General features: G+C 37.5%; 1 protein-coding gene across 1 annotated transcript in view; it reads right to left on the minus strand.

Annotated features, from left to right (window-relative positions):
• Positions 1-23,020, minus strand: part of Ankhd1 (ankyrin repeat and KH domain containing 1) — a 134,175-nt gene that overhangs the window by 69,768 nt on the left and 41,387 nt on the right. Inside the window, exons 5-10 of the mRNA XM_013020304.1 lie at positions 22,156-22,162; positions 19,639-19,872; positions 17,585-17,679; positions 11,867-12,104; positions 11,439-11,630; positions 9,468-9,577 (exon numbers count right to left, since the gene is read on the minus strand). Of these exons, the coding sequence (XP_012875758.1) occupies positions 9,468-9,577; positions 11,439-11,630; positions 11,867-12,104; positions 17,585-17,679; positions 19,639-19,872; positions 22,156-22,162 (876 nt within the window). The remainder of the gene's footprint in view (positions 1-9,467; positions 9,578-11,438; positions 11,631-11,866; positions 12,105-17,584; positions 17,680-19,638; positions 19,873-22,155; positions 22,163-23,020) is intronic.

Consider the following 23,020-nt stretch of genomic DNA (forward strand, 5'->3'; position numbering starts at 1 on the left):
GAGGAGGAGGAAGAGGAGGAGGAGGAGGAGAAAGAGGAGGAGGAGGAGGAGGAAGAAGAGGGAGGTGGCAAGAACCAGGTGTTGGTAGCCTCTGGCCTGTAATCCTAGCTACACAGGAGGCTGAGATCTGAGAATTTTGGTTCAAATCCTGCCTGGGCAGCAAAGTCCATGAGACTCTTATCTCTAATTAACTCCTAAAAAGCCAGAAGTGGAGCTGTGGCTCAAGTGGTAGACTACTAGCCTTGAACACAAAAGCTCAAGGATAGTGCTTAGGCCATGAGTTCAAATCCCTGGACCATCACAAAACAACAACAAAATAACAAAAAACCACATACTTTAGAAACTTGTAGATATAAAGACTTATAATCGTATTTCCTTGATAAAATCCAGGTAGGAGAACTTTATCTGAAATAACACTTAGCTTTACTTTCTTCTCCATGACTGCAATACTAGTGATTGAACCCAGGGTCTCACATATACTAAGCATATGTACTCACTGAGCTACAATACCTGTTTTATAATTTTTTGGGGGGTATGTATGTGCTGGTATTAGAATTGAGCTCAGAAAGACTATGTCTGTCATGCTCTTGCTCAGATTTTTTTGTTCACTTGTAGCTGGTACTCTACCACCTGAGCCATGCCTCTAGGTTGTTTCTTTGCTGGTTAGTTGAAGATGATTTCTCACAGATTTTTCTACCAGGTTTGGCTTCAAACTGTGATCCTCAGATCTTAGCCTTGTGAATAGCTAGGATTACAGGAATGAGCCACTTGTGCCTGATTCAGCTTTATATTCTTGGTAGGAAGCTGTAACATTAGATAAACAGTAAAAATTCTCACTTGTAAGTAATATTTTGTGAAATAAATAAATAAAGCAGAATACATACATTCTTAGTCAATAAGCCAATAATGAAGATATTAAATAGGCATTGTGACTGAGTGGGTCAATATTAAGAAGCTTATGTTAGCTGACCTAAGTTGTGATTCATGTACAACTTATCCCTAACTAAAAAATTTAGAACAGCTCCTGAGTTTAAACAAATGTCTTTAGATTACAATAGTTATTAAGCGTTTTACTTTTAAAAACTTCAGGAACAAATTTCATAATTTTTTTTGGGGGGTCCGGTCATGGGGCCTGAACTCTGGGTCTGGGCACTGTCCCCTCAGATCTTCAGCTCAAGGCTAGTGCTCTACCACTTGAGCCACAGAGCCACTTCTGGCTTTTTTCTTTTTGCTCATGTGGTGCTGAGGAATCGAACCCAGGGCCTCAGGCATGCAAGGCAAGCGCTCTACCGCTGAACCACCTTCCCAGCCCAATTTCATACATTTGTATCAAGAGAAAAGAATGTTTTTCAAATATTTACCTTCCTAAAAGTCAATTTTAGAGTGAAAAAATAGGACGAATACAGGTCGTTCATGCTTATAATTCTAGGTGCTCAGGAGGCTGAGATCCGAAGGACTGGGACTCAAAGCCAGCCTGAGAGACTTCATGTCCAAAATATTCAGCAAAAAATAGGAATAGAACTGTGCTTAAGCAGTACAGTGTCAACAGAGCAAGCAAGTTGAGTAAATACCAGAGTTTTTGAACATTGTTTCTTAAAAAACATACATACATATATACATACACACATACACATATACATACCTACTGGTTTTTTTAAATACTTAAATATAAATTTTAAATTTAAAACAAAAAAGAATGATATAATAGGAGACACTGGGGTTTTTTGGTGACAGTCCTGGGACTTGAACTCAGGCTCTGGGCATTGTCCTTGAGTGTCTTTGCTCAAAGCTAGTGTTCTACCCCTTGAACTATACTTCTGGCTCCCCCCCCCGCCCTTTTTTTTTTAATAGTTAATTGGAAATCAGAGTCTCACATATTTTCTTGCCTGGGCTGCTTTTAAACTGTGATCCTCAAATCTCAGCCACTTGAGTAGCTATGATTACAAGCACAAATCACCAATGACCAGTTTATATTGTTTATTTATTTTATTGAGTCATAGGGCTTGAACTCTGGGCCTGGGTGCTGTCCCTCAGCTTTTCAGCTCAAAGCAAGCTCTCTACTACTTGAGCCACAACACCACTTCTGGTTTTGTGGTGGTTACTTGGAGTCCCATGGACTTTCCTGCCCCGGCTGGCTTTGAACCACAATCCTCAGATCCCAGCCTCCTGAGTAGCTAGGATTATAGGCATGAACCACCCATGCCCAGCAACATTGTTTATTTTCTAGGCTTTGTTTGAACTCATGACCCTCTTGCCCCAGTCACCCAGGTTCTGAGATTACAGATGAGTGCTATCATGCATTACTGAGTCAAATACTTATTTTTAGGTGCTGGTTTGAACTCCGGGCCTGAACACTGTCCCTGAGCTCTTTTTTGCTCATGTCTGGCCCTCTACCACTTGAGCCACAGCTCCACTTCCAGGGGTTTTTTTAGGGGTAAACTGGAGATAGGAACTTGAACCATGATCCTCAAATCTCAGTTTTCTGAGTAGCTAGGATTACAGGGGTAAGCTATCTGACATTACTAAGTCAATTTTAACAAGAAGACAAGTTTGATTGTTAGTTTATAGAAATGAGAGCATAAACAATATAGTAAATGTTTTACAAAGCTAATAAGTTATTAAGCTGCTTGAGAATCTTATCAAAACAATCTAATATATCATCATGAATTTCATATTTTGATGAGCAAATTCTGAGGCTTTCTTCTTGGGATATCTTAACCTTCCCAATTAAAGATAATGCAAAAGAATTTCCTAAATAAGAAGCTCTATTCTGGCCTAAGAAATTTTTTAGGGCTATCACATAGAAAGAGTACTAAGAAAGAAAACAAACTACTAGTAATAAAAATTTATTGAGAATTTATAAAATCTTTTTTTTTTTTTGTAATTGAAGAAGCTTTCCTTTGTTATCCATCAAGGTCCTAGAACTTTTTGTCTGGAATTCTGATATCCACAGTTCTGGTTACCTATAACACCTATTTTATGTAGTTGCTTACAAGCATCAAAGGCTACCCTCACCTGATGCTTGGCCGGATCTATGCCCTCCAAAATAGTCTTCATGTCCTCCTGCTTGTCCTGTGAAAGGAAAAAGAAGAACTCACGGAACTTATTCCAAAATGAAAATCACATTTGGCCATGAAGACCTTGTGACCAATACTTCAAGTGCTGGTTTCTATTAACTAAGAAACTTCAACTAAAATGATCCTTATCTGTAAAGACTATGATCTCCTGAGCAGAATTTGATTTTTTAAGGCTATGATAATACGGTTTTAAATAAAACTTCAATATAAAACATCTCATGTAAAATATAATTCTGCTGAATTATTTGCACTCATCCTTGGAGAACAGGACTTAAGAATATTTAACCAAGGATAAGAAAGATGGAAGAGATTTAGGGAATGTGAAAAGCTGAAGGGAAAGCTGGGCACTACTGTCTGACACCTGTAATCCAAGCAACTCAGGAGGCTGATAAGACCTGGAGGACTAAAGTTTGAAGCAAGACTAAGCAGAAAAATACGAGGCTAGATCTCCAATTAGCCAACATGGTGCTGGACTCAAGTGGTGGAGCGTCAAATGTCAGGAAGAAATCCAGGTAAGCTCTGGCTCTGAGCTCAAGCCCTGACAACAGTATGCGCATGCATACACATGCGCGTGCGCATGTGTGTGCCCGCGCATGCGCACACACACACAATTGGTAAATACAGTAATATAAACAGTAATGTACCTTTTCCTTCATTGTAAAGGTACTTAGTGCTTTTTAGTCACTGACTATAGAGTATATGAAGTCTCCAAATAAAGGAAATGTGGCCTAGAAAGGGCTCTGCAAAGGAGAACATCTATCAGTCCTGTAAGTCCTGTGAAATCATTTGGTCTGAGAGTGTCAATAAATCTAGAAGTTTTTTTTATAGCAATATAAGTTAATATTAAATTATCCATAATTCTAACAGACATTTTAAGTGACAAAAAAGAAATATCCAAAAAAAAAGTTCCCCACCACTAACAGAGTAACTCCAGTTTCCTACCTAAGTAGTATACTTACTGTAAAGAATGCATGTTCCTATGATAAAGATTTAGTAATAAAGTATTTCAAGACACTTGTATGATATGAAGAAGCTACCAAGACTTACTTCTTCTCCTTGATCCTTTCCATATTACTTTTAACAAACAAATATTACTCAAGCAAAAATAATAAGCAAAAAGAATCCACCATGGAACCTATCAAGAAGTCTCTACAAAATTAGAAATGAATTAAGATATTATTTTAGCGGTGGCTCACGCCTGTAATCCTAGCTACTCAGGAAGCTGAGATCTGAGGATCGTGGTTCAAAGCCAGCCCAGACAGGAAAGTCTGTGAGACTCTGAACTTCCATTAACCACCAGAAAATCGGAAGTGGTGCTGTGGCTCAAGTGGTAGAGTGCTTGCCTTGAGCTGAAGAGCTGAGGGACAGCGCCTAGGCCCAGAGTTCAAGCACCACGACCGACACCCCCCCCCAAAAAAGGGAGGGGGCAGGCAGGTGCCAGTGGTTCACGCCTGTAATCCTAGCTCAGGAGGCTGAGATCTGAGGATTGCAGTTCAAAGCCAGCCTTGGCAGAAAAGTCCCAATCAGATTCTTATCTCCAATGAACCACTCAAAAATAGAAGTGGCACTGTGGCTCAAGTGGTAGAGCACTAGCCTTGAGCACGAAAGAGACTCAGGGACAGCACTCAGGCCCTGAGTTCAAGCCCAACAACCAACGAGAGAGAGAGAGAGAGAGAGAGAGAGAGGGAAGAAGGGAGGGAGGGAGGGAAGGCAGGCATTGACAAGGGAATTGGACAAATTATATTCATAAATATCTGAAAACACTTATATTCTTAAGTATCTAAAAATTAATGTCAAGGAAAAATTAAGAAAAAAAGGATAAAAAGGAAAATGAGGAAGGGGAATAAAAGAAATCGAGAGAATTAAGTGTCATTATTATCCAAGAACATTCAAAAGAATCAAAGAAACAAAATTTTCTATCTCCAACTTTATGAAAAGACATATTGTACGGTCTCCTTTCCCAAACTATTAATAGTTACACGACTAAAGTAAAATAGTTCAGAAAAGTTTTAAATTTTGCTGGGTACCAGTGGCTCATACTTGTAATCCTAGCTACTCAGGATGTTGTGATATGAGGATCACAAGTTCAAGCCAGCCCAGACAGGTTTTCTTTACTAGACAAAATGGATTTGTTCCCAGGGATGAGCATTGAATGAAAGGGATTAGGGATCCTGAAGAAAAAGTTGTGAAGAAGTTTTCAAATCTTTTTAAAGTCCTCTTTAAATTTCTTTTTGGATCCACTGCCCTTAGCACACGGATTTCTTTTTTGATCCACTGTCCTCAGCACACTTACTTTCTTGGAACCTTTATTTTTTCCAGCTGCCTCCCTCTTTCAGTCGTTTGCCCCTTGTCTTTCTGCTGAAGGCAGCAAGCTTCCAGGTCTGGAGAGGTTACTGAACTTCATGGCATCATTGGTGGCTTTTCAGTGGTGGCATCTGTGGAGTCATTTGATCTAGTAGGTGGAACAGACTGCTGGGCTCAGGTCTTGGGGTGGTGTAATGGTTTGGGCTTGGGCAGGTTGCAAGTAGATGGCATAGGATGGACCCAAAGGGCCTGAGGTAGGATCATGGGCACCGCTGATGACAATGGATTATGGATCAGAGGGACCACCCGCTAGCACTGGGTGAGGGATGGTACCATACCAAAAACTATAACCCAGCATTTGCTAGGATGTCCAGAGGAGTCACTGGTCTGTAGTGCCCAGATCTTGCTAGCTGTACTTTCTTTCTGGATTCAATTAACTCTGCATTGGTCATTTTTGCGGTGTGAAATTCCTGTATGCCTGGATGTTCCTACTTATGTTTCCCTGTAGCACTGGGAATGACAAGCTTTCACTACAGCACCAGACACTAAGATAACTAAGGCATGCCACCACATCTAGACATTGGTTCAGATGGAGTCTCCTTTACTTCCTGATTTGGCTGGCTGACTTCAAAAAAAGGATCTCCCAATCTGTCTCCCAACTAGCCAGGATTAGAGGACTGAGCCACTAAACAGGCCTTAACTTCAGTGTTTAAAAGGGTGTTTATTGACTATTTCAAGCCAAGTAATTTAGTAACAGTTTTGTAAAGACACCAAAATATGAAAAATCCATTACAGAGAAACAAGATTAAGTGATCTCAAAGTCTTTTACAAAATAGTTTTTTACAATCTAAGTACTACAAAATGTGTACTACAGAATATATTTAATAAAATTTTCTTATAAGTTTATATCATATTACAGCTATAAGCACAACAAATCATAAAAAAACCCGAGCCCACTAAACACATGCCATGCAAAAATTTACAATCTTTATTCAATATATAATATTTCCCTCTGTAGTTAATTCATAGTTGCACATAATAGCATGGAGATTTGTCATTTGTTCAAGGCGCTCTGCGTACAAGTTAAATTCAATGATTCTGGAATAGCTAAAACAATTCTGCACATTAAAGAGGGAGAACACTTTAAAAAAAAACAAAACAAAACAACAACAACTCTACAGCCAGGCACCAGTGACTCATGCCTTAAACCTAGCCTGAGCAAGAAAGTCCATGAGACTCTCATCTCCAATTAACTACCTGAAAGCCAGAAATGGAGCTCTAGTTTAAGTGGTAGAGTACTAGCCTGAAGCTCACGCGTATAATCCTAGCTACTCAGGAGGCTGAGATCGAGGATCATGGTTCAAAGCCAGCCTGGGCAGGAAAGTCCATGAGACTCTTATCTCCAATAAACTGCCAGAAAACCAGAAGTGACGCCATAGAGCGCTCGTATTGAGCTGAAGAGCTCAGGGACAGCGTCCAAGCCCAGAGTTCAAGCCCCACAACCAACAAAAAAGAAAAAAAAAAAGCTATGGGAAAGCACCAATGCCCTGATTCACAATCTACTACATACACACACACACACACACCCATGCCCTGATTCACAATCACACACACACACACACACACACACACACACACACGTATTCAAAGTGGTCTATATACAAAAACTAAGCTAGTCCAAAAGTTAAATAAGTAGGTATTATTCAAATTTATGTAATTACTTTTCAGACAAAGCCTTATATTCCGATATAATATTCAATGTGCTAAAATATAGATATTTTAAATATAGAAATACATATTTCCATATTCTCTCTTGAGTTCTATATTTCTTGATATATGTTTCTTCTAGAAAAATAAGTTAGAATTATAAATATTTCAAATCTGAAACATTTTTAAGCTTAGAGAAAATAAAGCTTCAAATAACTGTTTTAAAAATGTAATTACAAGTCGGGTGCCAGTGGTTCTCGCCTGTAATCCTAGCTACTCAGGAGGCTGAGATCTGAGGATCACACTTCAAAGCCAGCCTGGGAGAAAAGCCCCCATGAGCTCTTATCTCCAATTAACCACTCAAAAACCAGGAATGGCACTGTGTCTCAAGTGGTAGAGCGCTAAGTCTTGACTCTGCACAAAGTGGCTCAGGGACAGTGCCCAGGCCCTTAGTTCAAGTGCTAGGATTGGGGGGGAGGGGGGGGAGGTCCCAAAACTTTAGTTTCATCTCAGGAAACAATACAAGAAAACTAAACTTTTATATTAAAAAGGTTTTAAACCACAATAAATATTTTCCAGAATGAGAGAAAATCTTCTCCAGCTATTTATCCAGAATATACAGAGCTCAAAAAACTAAACAGCTCACTAATCAATTAGCAAGCAAATTAAAGAAACAGTTCTCAGAAGTATAAATGACTGATATATGAAGAAATGTTCAACATCCTTAGCCACAAAGGAATGTGAATAAAACTTTGCTAAGACTATATCCCACCCCAATTGAGAAAGGCATACATCAAGAAAACAACAAATGCTGTGAGAGTGCAGGGTAGACTATGGGGGCAGGGGTGGGAAGAGAGGAAACTCTCATACGCTACTGGTAGAAATGTAAACTAGTTGAAACTTCCATATTGTAAATAAGTATGGAGGTTTCTTTAAAAACTAATAAATAGACCTACCTTATGATCTTGCCATACCATTACTGGGCATATATCAAAAGGAGTATAAGTCAACAACAAGAAAGATATTTTCATACCCATTATTAGAACACTGTTCACACTAGCCAAACTGGAATCCACTGATGAATGGATAAAGAAAATATCATACATATATACCATAAAGTATTTTAAAACCTTAATAAATATTTTAACACATCTGGTACAAAATATCTTAAAGAATAGAATAAAGCAGATTGACTGATTTTTGTGGTGCTGGTAATTGAACCCAGTGCTTCATAGACTAGACAAGTATTCTACCAGTAAGCTAATTCCCCAACTCCTAACTCTTTCTACTTTGAGTATGTGGAGAAAAACAACACATAAGGGAATTTTCTTTCTTTGGTCTATAGTAAAGCCTGAAATTATAAAATTTATTTATAGCTTTTAAACATTCAAACTATCATAATTTTTTGCACTGAAGAATTATGACTACTAAAAAATAATATGACTTTTTTCTACCATAAAAAGTATTATTAAGCAGAGACATCTCTCTACAGACAAAACTCATGGAGTAAGCATGTAACTTAAAAAAAAAAAAAACTCAAGGCATGGGCACTGTCCTTGAGCTTTTTTGCTCAAGGCTAGTGTTTTGCCACTTGAATCACAGCTTCATTATTTTATTTTGGTACTTAGTAGGAGATAAAGAGTCTTATAAACTTTCCTGCCCAGGCTGGCTTTGAACTGTGACCCTCAGATCTTAGCCTCTTGAGTAGCTAGTGTTACAGGTGTGATCCACCAGTGCCCAGCTCACACCTGTCTGTGTATGTGTGTATAAGAGAGAGAGAGAAAGAGAGAGAGAGAGAGAGACAGAGACAGAGAGAGAGAGAGAGAGAGAGACTGAATGCCTGGGGCTTGAACTCAGGACCTAGGAACTTTCCCTGAGCTTTTTTGTTTTTCCTTTGAATATAATTCATATTCATTGAATAGTGTTCTATCACTTGAGCCACAGGCTCCACTAAATGGCTCTTAACACTAAAAGACCTGTTTGTTGTAGGCCCCAAAGCTTGGACCCTAGTCAATGAAAGTAGGGTCTGCAGAGCCCTACTCCCCAGACAGACTTGGGTCTGGCCTACCCTTTGACATATTACATGGTGAACATATCACACTAAATTTATGATATATCTAATAAATGGCAGCTTAAAAAGTAGGAGTATCAAATGGGGCTGGTATGAGAAGGAAATTAATAGTTTTACCTAGGAAATCAATTTGCTCTATTAATCATTACTTCAAATATAGTCAATACATGCAACAACTACAAGTGGCCAAACTATTTTATTTTATACAAAGAAAGCAAACTATTGATCTTTATCAATACTTTCTAGATGTTAAATATAAACAAGTGCTTACATTCATGCAAAAATATTTCAAATTTAAAATATCTTACTAAATCGGCCCCTGCTTGAAGTAAAACATCTGCAACATCCGTGTGTCCATTTTCACAAGCATAGGTTAGGGCAGTGTCTCCTGTTGCTGTTGTAGCATGTACATTAGCGCCTAACAAACAAAAAAAGCACAAGTTTACTTTGTGAACTGTGGAATTAGATGGTCCAATTTTGCAATCTGGTGAAACCAAAGAATTCAAAATGTAAAACATCATCAGAATACATTTTAGGAAAGTGGAGGTGTGGCGTAAGTGGTAGAGTTCCTGCCTTGATAGCTAAGGCCCTAAGCTCAAGCTCTAGTACCAGCAGAGGTAATAAAATTAAATTAAAATTTAAAAAAATTAAAGAACACTCTTATTTCAAAAATGCTTTCAGCCTCACAAAAAAGTACTAAACATAATTAAACCAAATTTGTCTATATATCCCTAAATAAGCTACACCCTAAAGAATAAAAGAGCTACAAAAACAAATCAAAAGAGTTTTTAAAGTTTTGGGAAATCATATTGATGCTAGTGTTGGTCTGAATTCTGAAACAGCTCTATTGCATTTGTGGAACAAGTCAAATAACTAATTACTTAGTAAGAACCAAAAGTTTTGGCATGGTTAAGAAAAAAATTGAGGTTAAGTAAAAATCTTACTGTTGTGAATTGGAAGTAGTGACATGAATTCTAGATTTTTGTTTTGTTTTGCTTAGTTTTCTGTCAGTTGAGGGGCTTGAACTCAGGGTCTGGTCACTGTCCCTGAGCTTTCTGACTCAAGGCTGGCATTCTACCACTTTGAGCCAAAGCTGCACTTCCAGTTTTCTGGTGATTAATTGGCAATAAGAGTCTCATGAATTTTCCTGACTGGCTTTGAAATGTGATCCTCAGATCTCAGCCTCCTGAGTAGTCAGAGGATCACAGATGAGTCACCAGTGCCTGGCCCAAGATGTATTTTTTTTAAATCTCTACACAAAATATGTATTTCCTAACTTGACTCATTGAAAAGGCTTAGAGATACTGAAAGACCAAACAAATGTATTTCTAGCTTACACTGTAGTCTCAATAACACTAGCTAGTAAGTAAAATAGAGCTTTTTGGAGAAATAATTGAATCTAAGACAGGAGCAAGAATAACATGAGCCTGTTTATCAGAAAGCAAGAAAACTATCAGAGACTACAAATGAAATCACTGTAAAAAAAGAATTCAGAGCTAACCTTGTTTCTACTTACAGCTCCTAGAATGACAGGTATATAGTATTATGTTCAGCTTTACATTGGTTAAGAAGGTGTCACAAAATATTGTACCTGTTCTGGCCTCAAACCTCAATCTTCCCAATCTCAACTTCTTGAGTAGCTATGATTAAAGGTATGACCTAATTTTATATCTAATTGATAAATAAGTCACATATATTTATGAGGGGTACAATATGATATTGTAAAGTATGAATACACTGGAATAATTAAATCAAGAAAATTAACATGTTGATCACCTCACTTTTTTCTTTTTGTGAGAATATCTCGTCTACTCCTCTAGAAATGTGAAATGCATATTTCAATATTTTTAACTATAGTTACTCTGCTGTGCAATAAATCACTAAACTTATTCCTATCTAACTGAAATTCTATCTCCTTGTCAACATCTTCCCCCTTTTTTTCCCCTCAAAGCTAGCACTCATCACTTGAGCCACACCACCACTCTTGGCTTTCTGATGGTTAATTGGAGATAAGAGTAGCACAGACTTTTCTGCCCAGGCTGACTTTAAACTGTGATCCTCAGATCTTTGCCTCCTGAGTAGGTAGGATTACAAGTGTGAGCCACTGGTAGCCAACTCTCCTGTTTCTTTTAACAATATTTACCTCATCCAGCCCATCCCAACTCTAGGAATCATCATTCAACTCTATTTATAGTTCAGTATTTTTGGATTCCACATATAACAAGTGTTATTTTATATTTTTCTTTTTGTACTACAAGGACATTTTTAAAACAACATACCAGCAGCCAGCAAATATTTAACCAACTCCAGGTGTCCCTCCTGAGAAGCCTCCATCAGAGGAGTGGAGCAGCCAAGTTCTATATCGGCTCCTGCCTTAATCAGAAAGTCTGCAACTTCAGAAAATCCTCCACAGCAAGCCAAGGTAAGAGCAGTTTCTTGGGTTTCTTCTGTTTGGGCATTTATATTTGCTCCTGGTAAGAAAATTAAGAAGAAAAGAACTACTTTGAACAATAATAAAGATATTCTGATTTGTGATAGATAATCATCTCTACCTTCTAGCTTCTCTTTCAGGTATTCAAAAGTTACATTACCATCAGTGCTAGTGCAAAAACACAAAATATTCTAATGTCTTAAAATTCACTGATACCTAACATAAAACACCCAAAGAAAACTAATTTTGTTCATGAAAGAAGTACAACTACTTTACCTTGTGCTAAGAGCAGTGCCACCATCTCTTCGTGTCCTTCCCGAGCAGCTTCCATCAAGGGAGTGTATCCTTCGTCATTAACTTCTTCAAGATTTGCTCCCCTTTCAATAAGCAAAGCTGCCAATTCAACATGTCCTCCACAGGCAGCTAGTGTCAGTGGAGACTCAAATGAATCTGCAGGCATGTTCACTTGAGCACCACTATCCAAAAGAAGACGTGCCACCTCTACATGTCCATCCTGCAAATTTTCAGAGGTAAAGCAAAAAGAGAAAATTTTTGTTTAGACATTTTTTTAATGGGAGAAGCAAAGCAAGAGATTGAGGACAAGAAAATTAGAGGATTTAGCTTAGATAGCATATACATTATTATGCCCATCTGAGCCTTATCCAGTCATTAACATTACTTTATAATGTTTAAAATTATTTTACCTTAATTTTTACCAAATCTCAAATTTTTTTCAATAGAATTAGGCTTGGTAACTTACAGTTACATTTAAATAATTTTGAGTTTCATTTTTTCAAATGATTTTCAGGAAGAAGTTATATAGGGGTTTTAATTAGGGCCTCTTCTTTGGTTGGTGCTCTGTCACTTGAGCCATACCTCCAGCATGACTTTTTGCTGGGATTCCTAAAGATGGAATCAGACTTTTCTCCTTAGGTTAGCCTCAAACCTTTGATCCTCTGTATCTCAGCCTCCTGAAAAGCTAGGACTAAAGGTAAAAGCCACCAGTACTCATTTATGGTAGTGTATATGTGTATGTTATCTGAACATGTATGCATGTGTTCGCACATGCCAATCCTGGAGTTTGAACTCAAAAGGCTTGGGCAATTGTCCCTGAGCTTTTTTGCTCAAGGTTATTTAGCATTCTACATTTGAGTCCCAGCTCTATTTCCAGATTTTTGGGGATTAATTGGAGACGAGACTCTCATGGACTTTTTGTCCAGGCTAGCTTTGAACCGTGATCCTCAGATACTTACTTCTTGAGTAGCTAGGATTATAGGCATGAGCCACCAATGCCTCTCTCAGCTATGATTTTTTAAAGTTAGCACCTTAGTTGTACAGTGGTAGGGGGCAGTATTATGATACTTCTAAACATGAATACAACATATCCTGATCAAACTCACTTCCTCTATCATTCTCCCTTACCTTTTAAAACAATTTTAACAGGTTTCATTGTTTTATTGTCACATAAACTACTTTGCTAATAAATAGCTTTGACCATTCACTCTCTTCAGTCACCCTTCTTCCTTCCATTGGTATCTACCCTTCTACAACAGAGCAGGTTATACTTTCTGTCGTTCATTTTTCTTTTAGTCTGTATTAATTGTACTAAGGGATTTTACCATGGTATTTCAGATATGCATACATTATATATTCTAATTAAAAATTTTATTAACAAGGGGTTTCACTGTGGCATTTCCATTGACAACTTGAAGGCACACCCCTTCACAGTTCCCCTTAAAATAATTTCAATGTTTTCCTGTTCTATTTTCAAACATGCATTCCCATACTCACATCATTTACCTGTATTTTGGCTCTCCCCTTCCCAGTTTTGCCTGTCCCACCCAAACCTATGTTACTTTCCTATTGTTTTATTTTCTTTCTTATTTAGTGTGTATTAACTGTACCATGCAATCACATTAAGTTATTTCAGATGTGCACATATTATGTTTTGCTCAGAATAACTCTCTTTAGTGCCTTCTCTCTCTCTTTTTTTTTTGTTGGTCGTGGGACTTGAACTCTGGGCGTGGGCGGTGTTCCTGAGCATTTCAGCTCAAGGCTAGTGCTCTTCCACTTGAGCCACAGTGCCACTTCTGGTTTTCTGGTCGTTTATTGATGATAAGAGGTTCATATATGTTCCTGCCTGCGCTGGCTTTGAACTATGATTCTCAGATCTCAGCCTCCTGAGTAGCTAGGATTATAGGCGTGAGCCACCGGTGCCTGGCTAGTGCCTTCTCTTTCCTGCTTCCTCAAACTTTCTTATTAATAACAGCTTAAGATTCCTTATGCCAATGGCTACATATATAATTACAATATATTTCAATATTATTCACCCTTCAACCTTTTTTCTAATTCTCTTTTTCCACATTCTTTTTCTTTGGAGATACTGGGGCTTAGAACTTGCTAAGGAGCACTTAATCACTTAAGCCATACCTTCAAGTCCTTTTTACCACTGTTTTTGTTTTTGCCAGTCCTGGGGCTTGAACTCTGGGCCTGGGTGCTGTACCTGAGCCACTTTACCTAGCTAGCACTCTACCCCTTGAGCCACAGTGCCATTTCTGGCTTTTTCTGTGATTAATTGGAGGTAAGAGTCTCATGGACTTTCCCACCCAGTCTGGCTTCAAACCAAGATCCTCAGATCTCAGTCTCCTGAGTATGAGCCAATGGCACCCAGTATCACTGTTATTTTTGAAACAAGGTCTTGTTATTTTTGCTTGTACTAGACTAGACCATAATCCTTTTATTAAATGCTTCCTGCCACACTACCACAGTCAACATTCTGTTGTTGTTGTTGTTGTGATAGGGTCTCTTTTTTTTCCAAAATGGTCCAAAAAGGTGATCCTCCTGATCTTGGATTCATGCTTGACTAAAACAATAGGCATGTATTACTGCATCCAGCTATTGATTAAGATGGGATCCTGCCTCCCAATTTGTACTTTCTGAGTAGCTAGGATTGTAGGCATGAGCCACCAGAGCCTGCCTTGAATTTCTGCATACTTTTAAGAAAAAAAAAAACTGTTGAATTCATAGTAAACAATACCTCAGTGGCTGGGAAGGTGGCTCAGTGGTAGAGTGCTTGCCTTGCATGCAAGACGCCCTGGGTTCGATTCCTCAGCACCACATAAGCAAAAAAGAAAAAAGCCGGAAGTGGCACTGTGACTCAAGTGGTAGAGCGCTAGACTTGAGCTTAAGAGCTGAGGGACAGTGCCCAGGCCCAGAGTTCAGGCCCCACGACCAGACCCCCCACCCAAAAAAAGTAAAAAACAATACCTCAAAATAATTACTTTTTACAAGTACTAGGTCAAACATACTCTCACATTCAGAGGATGTTAAGTTTAAGTTTAGAAACTTTCTTGTATCTATTTTAGAAACAAAGGCCTGGCCAAAAAAAAACAAAAAAACTAAAACCTAAAACAATAACACAACAACCTCTATGAAGTCATTCCCCTCTGGGAATATGTTTCCAGGATAAATCTCTGTGGACTGATACTACCCTATATTTTTCCTCATTAGAGAAGCTCGTTGCATTGAGGCACAGAATTTTACAAAGATAGAAAAATAAAGACCCAACCATGTATTGCTGGCTCATGCTTATAATCCTAGCTGCTCAGGAGGCTGAGATCTGAGAATCAAGGTTCAAAGCCAGTCCAGGCAGGAAAGTCCATGAGACTCTTACCTCCAATTAATCACAGAAAAAGCCGAGTGCTAGCCTTGAGCAAAAGGTGCTCAGGGACAGTACCCAGACTCAGAGTTCAAGCCACAGGACTGGCACACACACACAAAAAAAGACCTTATTTACTTGTAAATAACTGTACTGAGTCTATTTTCATAGATAGTAAGGCAATTAACACAAACATTCTTATGGAATGTTATTCATTTTATCTCTTTATCACCACACTACAACACAAAGCTCAGTTTCAAATTTTTGACTTCTAAATTTATTTAGGCCTAATGATCATTGTGGCCATATAAAGTCACATGTTATATCGGTCTATATTTCAAAAATGCTAAAATAATCTTTAAAATTTTAATTAATTTAATACTTGAGCAGTTCGTGTGTGTGTGTGTGTGTGTGTGTGTGTGTGTGCATGGGGCAGGGAGTACAATGCTGTATGACTGCCTCCTATATGCTATGGCAAGTGTTTGATTTCTGAGCTACATTCCTACTTCAGGGCAATCTGTTAAAGAAATCTTTTTTTTTTTTTTTTGGTGGGTGGGGGGTCCAGTCGTGGGGCCTGAACTCTGGGCCTGGGTGCTGTCCCTCAGCTCTTCAGCTCAAGGCTAGCACTCTACCACTCGAGCCACAGCGCCACTTCCGGCTTTTTTTTCCTCTCGGCTTATGCGGTGCTGAAGAATCGAACCCAGGGCCTCATGCATGCAAGGCAAGCACTCTACCACTGAGCCACCTTCCCAGCCCAGAAATCTTTTTTTTAAAATCCTGGTAGTAGGATTTGAACTCAGGGACTAATGATGCCCCTGAGGGTTTCTTTGCTCAAGGCTAGTGCTCTACCACTTGAGCCACATCTCCACTTCTGGTTTTTTATGGTGTTTAATTGGAGATAAGCCTCTCACTGACTTACCTACAACCAGCTGCCTTAGAACCACGATCCTCAGATCTCAGTCTCTGAAATAGCTAGAATTACAGGTGTGAACTACTAGCACTGGTCCACATCCTGCTTTTTAGTGGTTAATTGGAGATAAGGGTCTTACAGACTTTGCTCACAAGGCTGGCTTTGAACTTCAATCTTGGTATCTCAGCCTCCTTAGTAGCTAGGATTACAGGTGTGAGCCACTAGTGCCCAGCTCATTAAGGAAATCTTAATTAAATGTATCTCAGTGTCCATCAAGTGTTTTATTATCCTTAACTCATAAGCATAGTTTGGGTCCCTTTTGACATATCAAACTTTCACATTAAATTTTAGTTTTACTAATATTTATAAGTAAAGTAAAATGTATTTTAGTCAAATTTAGCAATCTGGTATACTGAGTTATCTGGCATATGAAACTCTTTTCAAATTGAAGGAAATATATGTTTTACAATTCAAAAGAATTGCTATTATTTGTAACTAGCCTCTATGAGCTCTAGTAAATTGTGCTAGTTGAAATTTACTTGGATTTTTAAAAGATACTCTATAGATTCTGTTAATTTTATACATCAAGAGAGTAAGTGTAATAGGTACTCTTTGAAACTAATAAACACTGCTTCTGACAAAGGAAAAAATAAAAATTTTTTATAAGTTAATATCTTAGAGGTATATTATCAGTATTAGAATTTTAGTTGGTCTTAACTATGGAAAAGTACCTAACACATGTACTTCATAGGTATTTCCTTACAGAAGAAGAAAAATGGTTTCTGGATTTACAGTATTAAAGGTGATATAAAATGTTTGGAATAAAAGTATAATTCTATTTTGGAATCGTGGTATATGGCTATACTTGGGAAAATGAGGCAGGAAGATTTTAAGTTCAAGGCCAGCCTGGGATAATAGTGAGACTCTGTTTAAACAACTCTGTGTGTGATAATAGTAAGACTCTGTCTAAACAACTCTGTGTGTGTGTGTGTGTGTGTATTGGGTTCTATTTTTGTTTTTGTTATCACATATTGGAAAGGACCTCATATTTGAGCTATCCCCCCAGCCCTTAATTGTAAATTTTTATCTTCAAAAGAAACAACATGCTTTAGAGGTTATTCAGAGGTTATACCCAATGTATATTTTGGCATCAGTTTTTACTCTGAAGCTATACAAATATTAAAAATATATTTACCATCTCTGAAATTAGTTTTATCAATAATACCTCAAAACCCAACAGTATTATATTAAGATTACATGTTGATATCCTCTTGCCAAAGCACATTTATTAAAGCTTTAACTGTGTTTAATTTAGAATTGGCTTAACAAACTATACAAACCAAACACCAATTAGTAATTTTCAGCAGATTGAAAACATATGACTTTTTTTTCCCAGAAAAGGTTGGGTGAAAACAATTAAAATTACCATGCAAGCCTCCATTAAGGCAGTGTGCATCTCATCAGTTTTGTGCTCTTGATCGGCACCAGCTTCAAGTAGGAAGCGAACCATATCCAAATGGCCTTCAGAAAGAAGTTAAAGAATTGACTATCAGTTAAATGAATAAATGTTAAAATGATGAATCTACATACAATTTATCATAACTTATTTGGAATTCAATAAATAAATGACAGTTCTACAAAGCCAACCCAAAACAATAAGCAGGCTCTCATTAAAGTTCTATTATCTAGGTATTAAAGACTTTAATTGGTCAAAAACAAAATTCTACTTAAGTAAAGCAATATTTATTATTTTCTTCATATAAACTATTTATCAAATCAAAACACTGAAATCAAATAGAAAGCAAGGTAAAGTATCTTTAAGTTATATTTCTAGAAAAAATACTTTAAAACGACCATAAACTCACTGTGACAAAAAGCAGGCATAAAAATTTCCATTTAATATAATTATAATCTTCTTGATACATTTAATAAAAAGCCTTAACAGCCAATAAGAAAAAGACAAACACTCCAGTAGAAAAATGGGTGAAGGATATGAAATGGTAATTCAAAAAAGAAATACAAATGAATATTAAACTAATAAAAAGCTATTAACCTTCCTATTAAAGAAATACAAATTAAAATGAAACACCATTTTATTCAACTATCAAAATGGCAAATATTAAAAAGAATGATAATACCCAGTGTTGGTGAGGGTGTAGGGTGGGATAAAGGGCATTCTCAAACACTGCTGGTGGGAGTGTAAATTGATTCAACCTTTCTAGAAGGCAATTTGGCAATATGTATCAAAAGCCTTAAAAATGTCCATACCCTTTGACCCAGCAATTCCACTTCCAGGAATTTATCCTAAGGAAATAATCAGAGATTAGGCAAAAATGTCTGCACAAGGATGTTATCACAGTGTTTTTAATAATAGTGAAAAACTGGGAACAATTCAAGTGTCCAACAATAGGCAATTATGGTGTATCCATATGATGTATTTGGCAGAGACTGCTAGTTCCCTACCCAATAGCCATTCTTTTTTAATAACAACTAATTTTTATCTAGGTGACAACATACATGACTAAAATGATTGCCCATTCCAGCCTTTATTGGCCAGTGAGAAGTAATCAGGAATTACAAGACAAAATTCTAGGAAGACTCCTGAAAAGGAGCTTACTAAATTGGAAGATACTCCCTATTTTGCTCTGTCCTCTTCATCTTTCCTAGAATATGGATTGCTGGGGCCCTACTTACTCTCTTGGCTTCTAGATAACCTTGAGGATAGAAACTACATACTAGCATGGTAGTGCAGAAAAATAAAATTCTGAGATCTTGATAACAACTGAACTATACTATATAAGCCCCAGATAGCTTACTTTTGAGCTTTTTTTATCATTTGGATTTTCTGATGTATGTAGCCAAATCAACCCATAAGGCAACTGAAATACTATCCAATTATCAAAATTGTGTTGCAAGAACATTTACTGAGATGAGAAAATGTTCATGATATACAGCTAAAAAAAAGCAGACTATAAAAAAGTGTTGAGTAAGACTGTTGTGTTTCATATATGTATTTATATATTTATTTGTTTATTAAAATATCTAAAAACACACTGGAAGTACACAAACTAAAATACTGATTACATGATTTTTTACCTTTAGATGGCAGCAGCACATGTAATTTTTAAATTTCTTCATACTATTTCTTATCTTTTAGGTTTTCTCTGCTACATGTATTTTTATTTGTGGGTATATTACTTTTAAATAAGGGTTAAAAATCATATAAAACAAAAGTTATTAAGTAAAGGAAACTTACATCTATATTAAGTGGTTTGGTTGACTTCATAGCTAATTGAATAAATCAAGTTAAAATAATAAAGAAACATATACTGGGAAACTACTATAGAAAATGCAGGCTAAAATGGGCTTTATATATATTTTTTTCTAAATAACAGGAAAACAAACAATATAAATACTCAATACTCAAATATTTAAAGTTGTTATGAAAAAATTATAAATATTCATACATGATTAGAATACCTTTGTAGCATGCAAGTGTAAGAGCACTTTCTTTAAATTCGTTAGAATGAGTGTTGATGCCTGCACCATGATCGAGCAGAACTCTGGCAACTTCCACATGACCTGCACTGGCTGCTTCCATTAAGGGTGTATGTCCATTTTCATTATGATCTTCTATATTTGCACCTTCATTAAGTAACACTTTCACAATATCAACAAATCCTCCAGCACAGGCATAAGTTAGTGCAGTATTTCCTACCAACAAAAAGACAAAATTAGCCGGGCGCTGGTGGCTCACGCCTGTAATCCTAGCTACTCAGGAGGCTGAGATCTGAGGATCGCAGTTCAAAGCCAGCCCGGGCAGGAGAGACTGTGAGACTCCTATCTCCAATAAACCACCAGAAAACCAGAAGTGGCGCTGTAGCTCAAGTGGTAGAGCACTTGCCTTGAGCTGAAGAGCTGAGGGACAGCGCCCAGGCCCAGAGTTCAAGCCCCACGACCGACAAAAAAAAAAAAAAAGACAAAATTATGACCCAACAGATACAACTTTGATTATATTACAATTGGAGTTATACCTCTTCGATTCCCTTTAGGGGTGAAAAATCTTTTTTTTTTTTTTTTGCTAAGGACCATTTGGATATTTATAACATCATTCATAGGCCATACAAAATTATTAATTCAGGCAGACAGGCCAGGAGCAGCAAGAGATGCATACAATGTCTTCCCTGTCATAAGTTTATTAAATCATTTCCTAGACCTTGTAAGTCCCACAGGCTACATGTTGCTTATCCCTGCCTTAAACTATAATATCTCAAGTATTTTGGTTAGCAAAGTATCTTATTTCTCACTGACTAACTGATTTTCTTGAATACCTAATACAAAAGACCAATGTATAAACAATATAAAATGTTCTAGAAAAGGCATATATATTATAGGGACAGAGAATAGAACCCGGGTTGTGTGAAATTAAGAAGACTGAAATGGACATATTTTTGTAGCAATGGAAACATTCTAGAAATAGACTTACTGATGATTGTACTTTAGAAATCTACTAGAAAATTACTGTACATTTAAAATATGAATCTTATAACATGTAAACTATACCTCAGTAAAGCAAAGGATCTTTAGGTTATAAAAAAACAAACCAGCAGCTATATTTGTGCTGGGCCTCATAAACACAGGTAGAGGGTTGGAGTAGCAATTCAGAGGTATAATACTTGCCTAGGATCACACATACACACACACACACACACACACACACACACACACACACAAAATCATCATCATCATCATCATCAGGATTATTATGAATTTTTTTAATGTAAGATTCTTCTAAGAGGAAAGTTATCTAGCAACAAACAAAAAGTATAAATAAAAGCAAGTAATGAAAATGATGAACACTTCTCTACATCTCCTTACAAAGATGTGCTGGCTGAGGGAGTAGAAATCTAAGCCATCCTTCGTCTATTCATGTTCCTCATGTAGCTCAAGTGCAGATCTGTTTTTGGCCCAATCTAATTGCTTTGAAGTACAGAAAAGACTCTTGGGAATCTATGTTTTTAAATAATCTCCCTAAATCATTCTGATACAAAGGCAGAAGTAGTTTGTTAAGCAAAATGAACGGATAAACACATTTAAGAACAAACTTGATTAGGAATTCACTGATGGAAGATGAAGCAATTTCTTTTTTTTTTTTTTGGGGGGGGGTCCAGGCGTGGGCCTGAACTCTGGGCCTGGACGCTGTCCCTCAGCTCTTCAGCTCAAGGCTAGCACTCTACCCAATTTCTTTCTTAAATTTTCTATTTTTCCAATGAAGAATGAGTTAAGGCCATCAGTGAAAGTGAGGAGGAGAGCAAAAAGTGTGAGGAAAGGATTTCTACTGTCCAGTTGAAGAGAGTAGTAAGGATCAAGTGATATATATATATACATACTGCTTGATATGTATCCTATCTCTTTATTTTATTTCTTTGAGAGAGAGGGTCTCATTCTAAGATCAGACCCTCAAATTCATGCCTCAGCCTTCTAAATGCTGATTTGGGCCACCATGCCCAGCATTCCAACCTCCTTTTTTCAAAAGATGCTTATATAATGTTTTACAAACTGTGTTCCAAATAACTTCAAAGTTCACCCCTTGCCAAAGGTTCCCACTGACATTACAGAGATAGGTTTTCCTCTCTCATTCTGTGGGCCTATGCTGTCATCTATCCATACTTTAGATCAACTCCTTTTTTTGGGGGGGGGTCCGTTTGTGGGCCTGAACTCTGGGCCTGGGCGCTGTCCCTCAGTTCTTCAGCTCAAGGCTAGCGCTCTACCACTTGAGCCACAGTGCCACTTTTTCTTTTTGCTTATGTGGTGCTGAGGAATAGAACCCAGGGCCTCAGGCATGCAAGGCAGACGCTCTACCACTGAGCCACCTTCCCAGCCCCAGATCAACTCCTTTTTATCTCTGAACTACTATATGTGCCCAATATACCATTTTGTTTAGATATTGGTGAAATCGTGTTGTAGATATGTTACTTTTTATTATCTCTGACTAACCGGTAACCTATTTCAAGACAAAGATTATACTAGAGCTGGATGCCAATGGCTCATACCTATGATCCTATTCCTCAGGAGGCTGAAATCTGAGGATTGAGGTTTGAAGCCAACCCAGGCAAGAAAGGCTGTGAGACTCTGATCTCTACTAAACTACCAAAAAAAGCTGGAAGTGGAGCTGTTGCTCAAAGTGGTACAGCACTAGCCTTGAGCAAAAGAAGCTCACACACAACATCCAGGCCCTGAGTTCAAACTCCAGGACCAGCACCAAAAAAAGACTATACTTAATACATCTCCAATTGAGAAATAAAAACAGACAGCAAATGTATTCTGATAAAATTAAGTTAAAAATATTTATCAAGCTTTAAATGTGTCTGTATTATTCTTCAATACCAAATACATGCTTTCTAACATAAAATTTTCTAATTTCCTTAATATATTACATATTTGTGGAAAAAGGGATATTCTGATAGTGTTTATTATAACCAGGCCATTATAAAACACTTGCTTGATTTCTCAAATACTTTTTGGTCTGAACATTAATTTCAGTAGTTCTTTTTTTTTTTTTTTGCCAGTCCTGGGACTTGAACTCAGGACCTAGGCACTGTCCCTGAGCTTCTTTTGCTCAAGGCTCAAACTCTACCACTTGAGCTACAGCACTACTTCTGGTTTTTTCTTTTTATGTGGTTCTGAGGAATTGAACCCAGGACTTCATGCATGCTAGGCAAACAATCTACCACTAAGCCACATTCCTAGCCCCAATTTCAGTATTTTTTTTTTTTTTTTGGCCAGTACTGGGGTTTGACTCAGGGTCTGGGCACTGTCCCTGAGCTTATTTTGCTCAAGGCTAGCATTCTACTACTTGAGG

Source organism: Dipodomys ordii, unplaced genomic scaffold, assembly GCF_000151885.1.
Source record: "Dipodomys ordii isolate 6190 unplaced genomic scaffold, Dord_2.0 Scaffold50, whole genome shotgun sequence".
NCBI classification, from domain to species: domain Eukaryota; kingdom Metazoa; phylum Chordata; class Mammalia; order Rodentia; family Heteromyidae; genus Dipodomys; species Dipodomys ordii.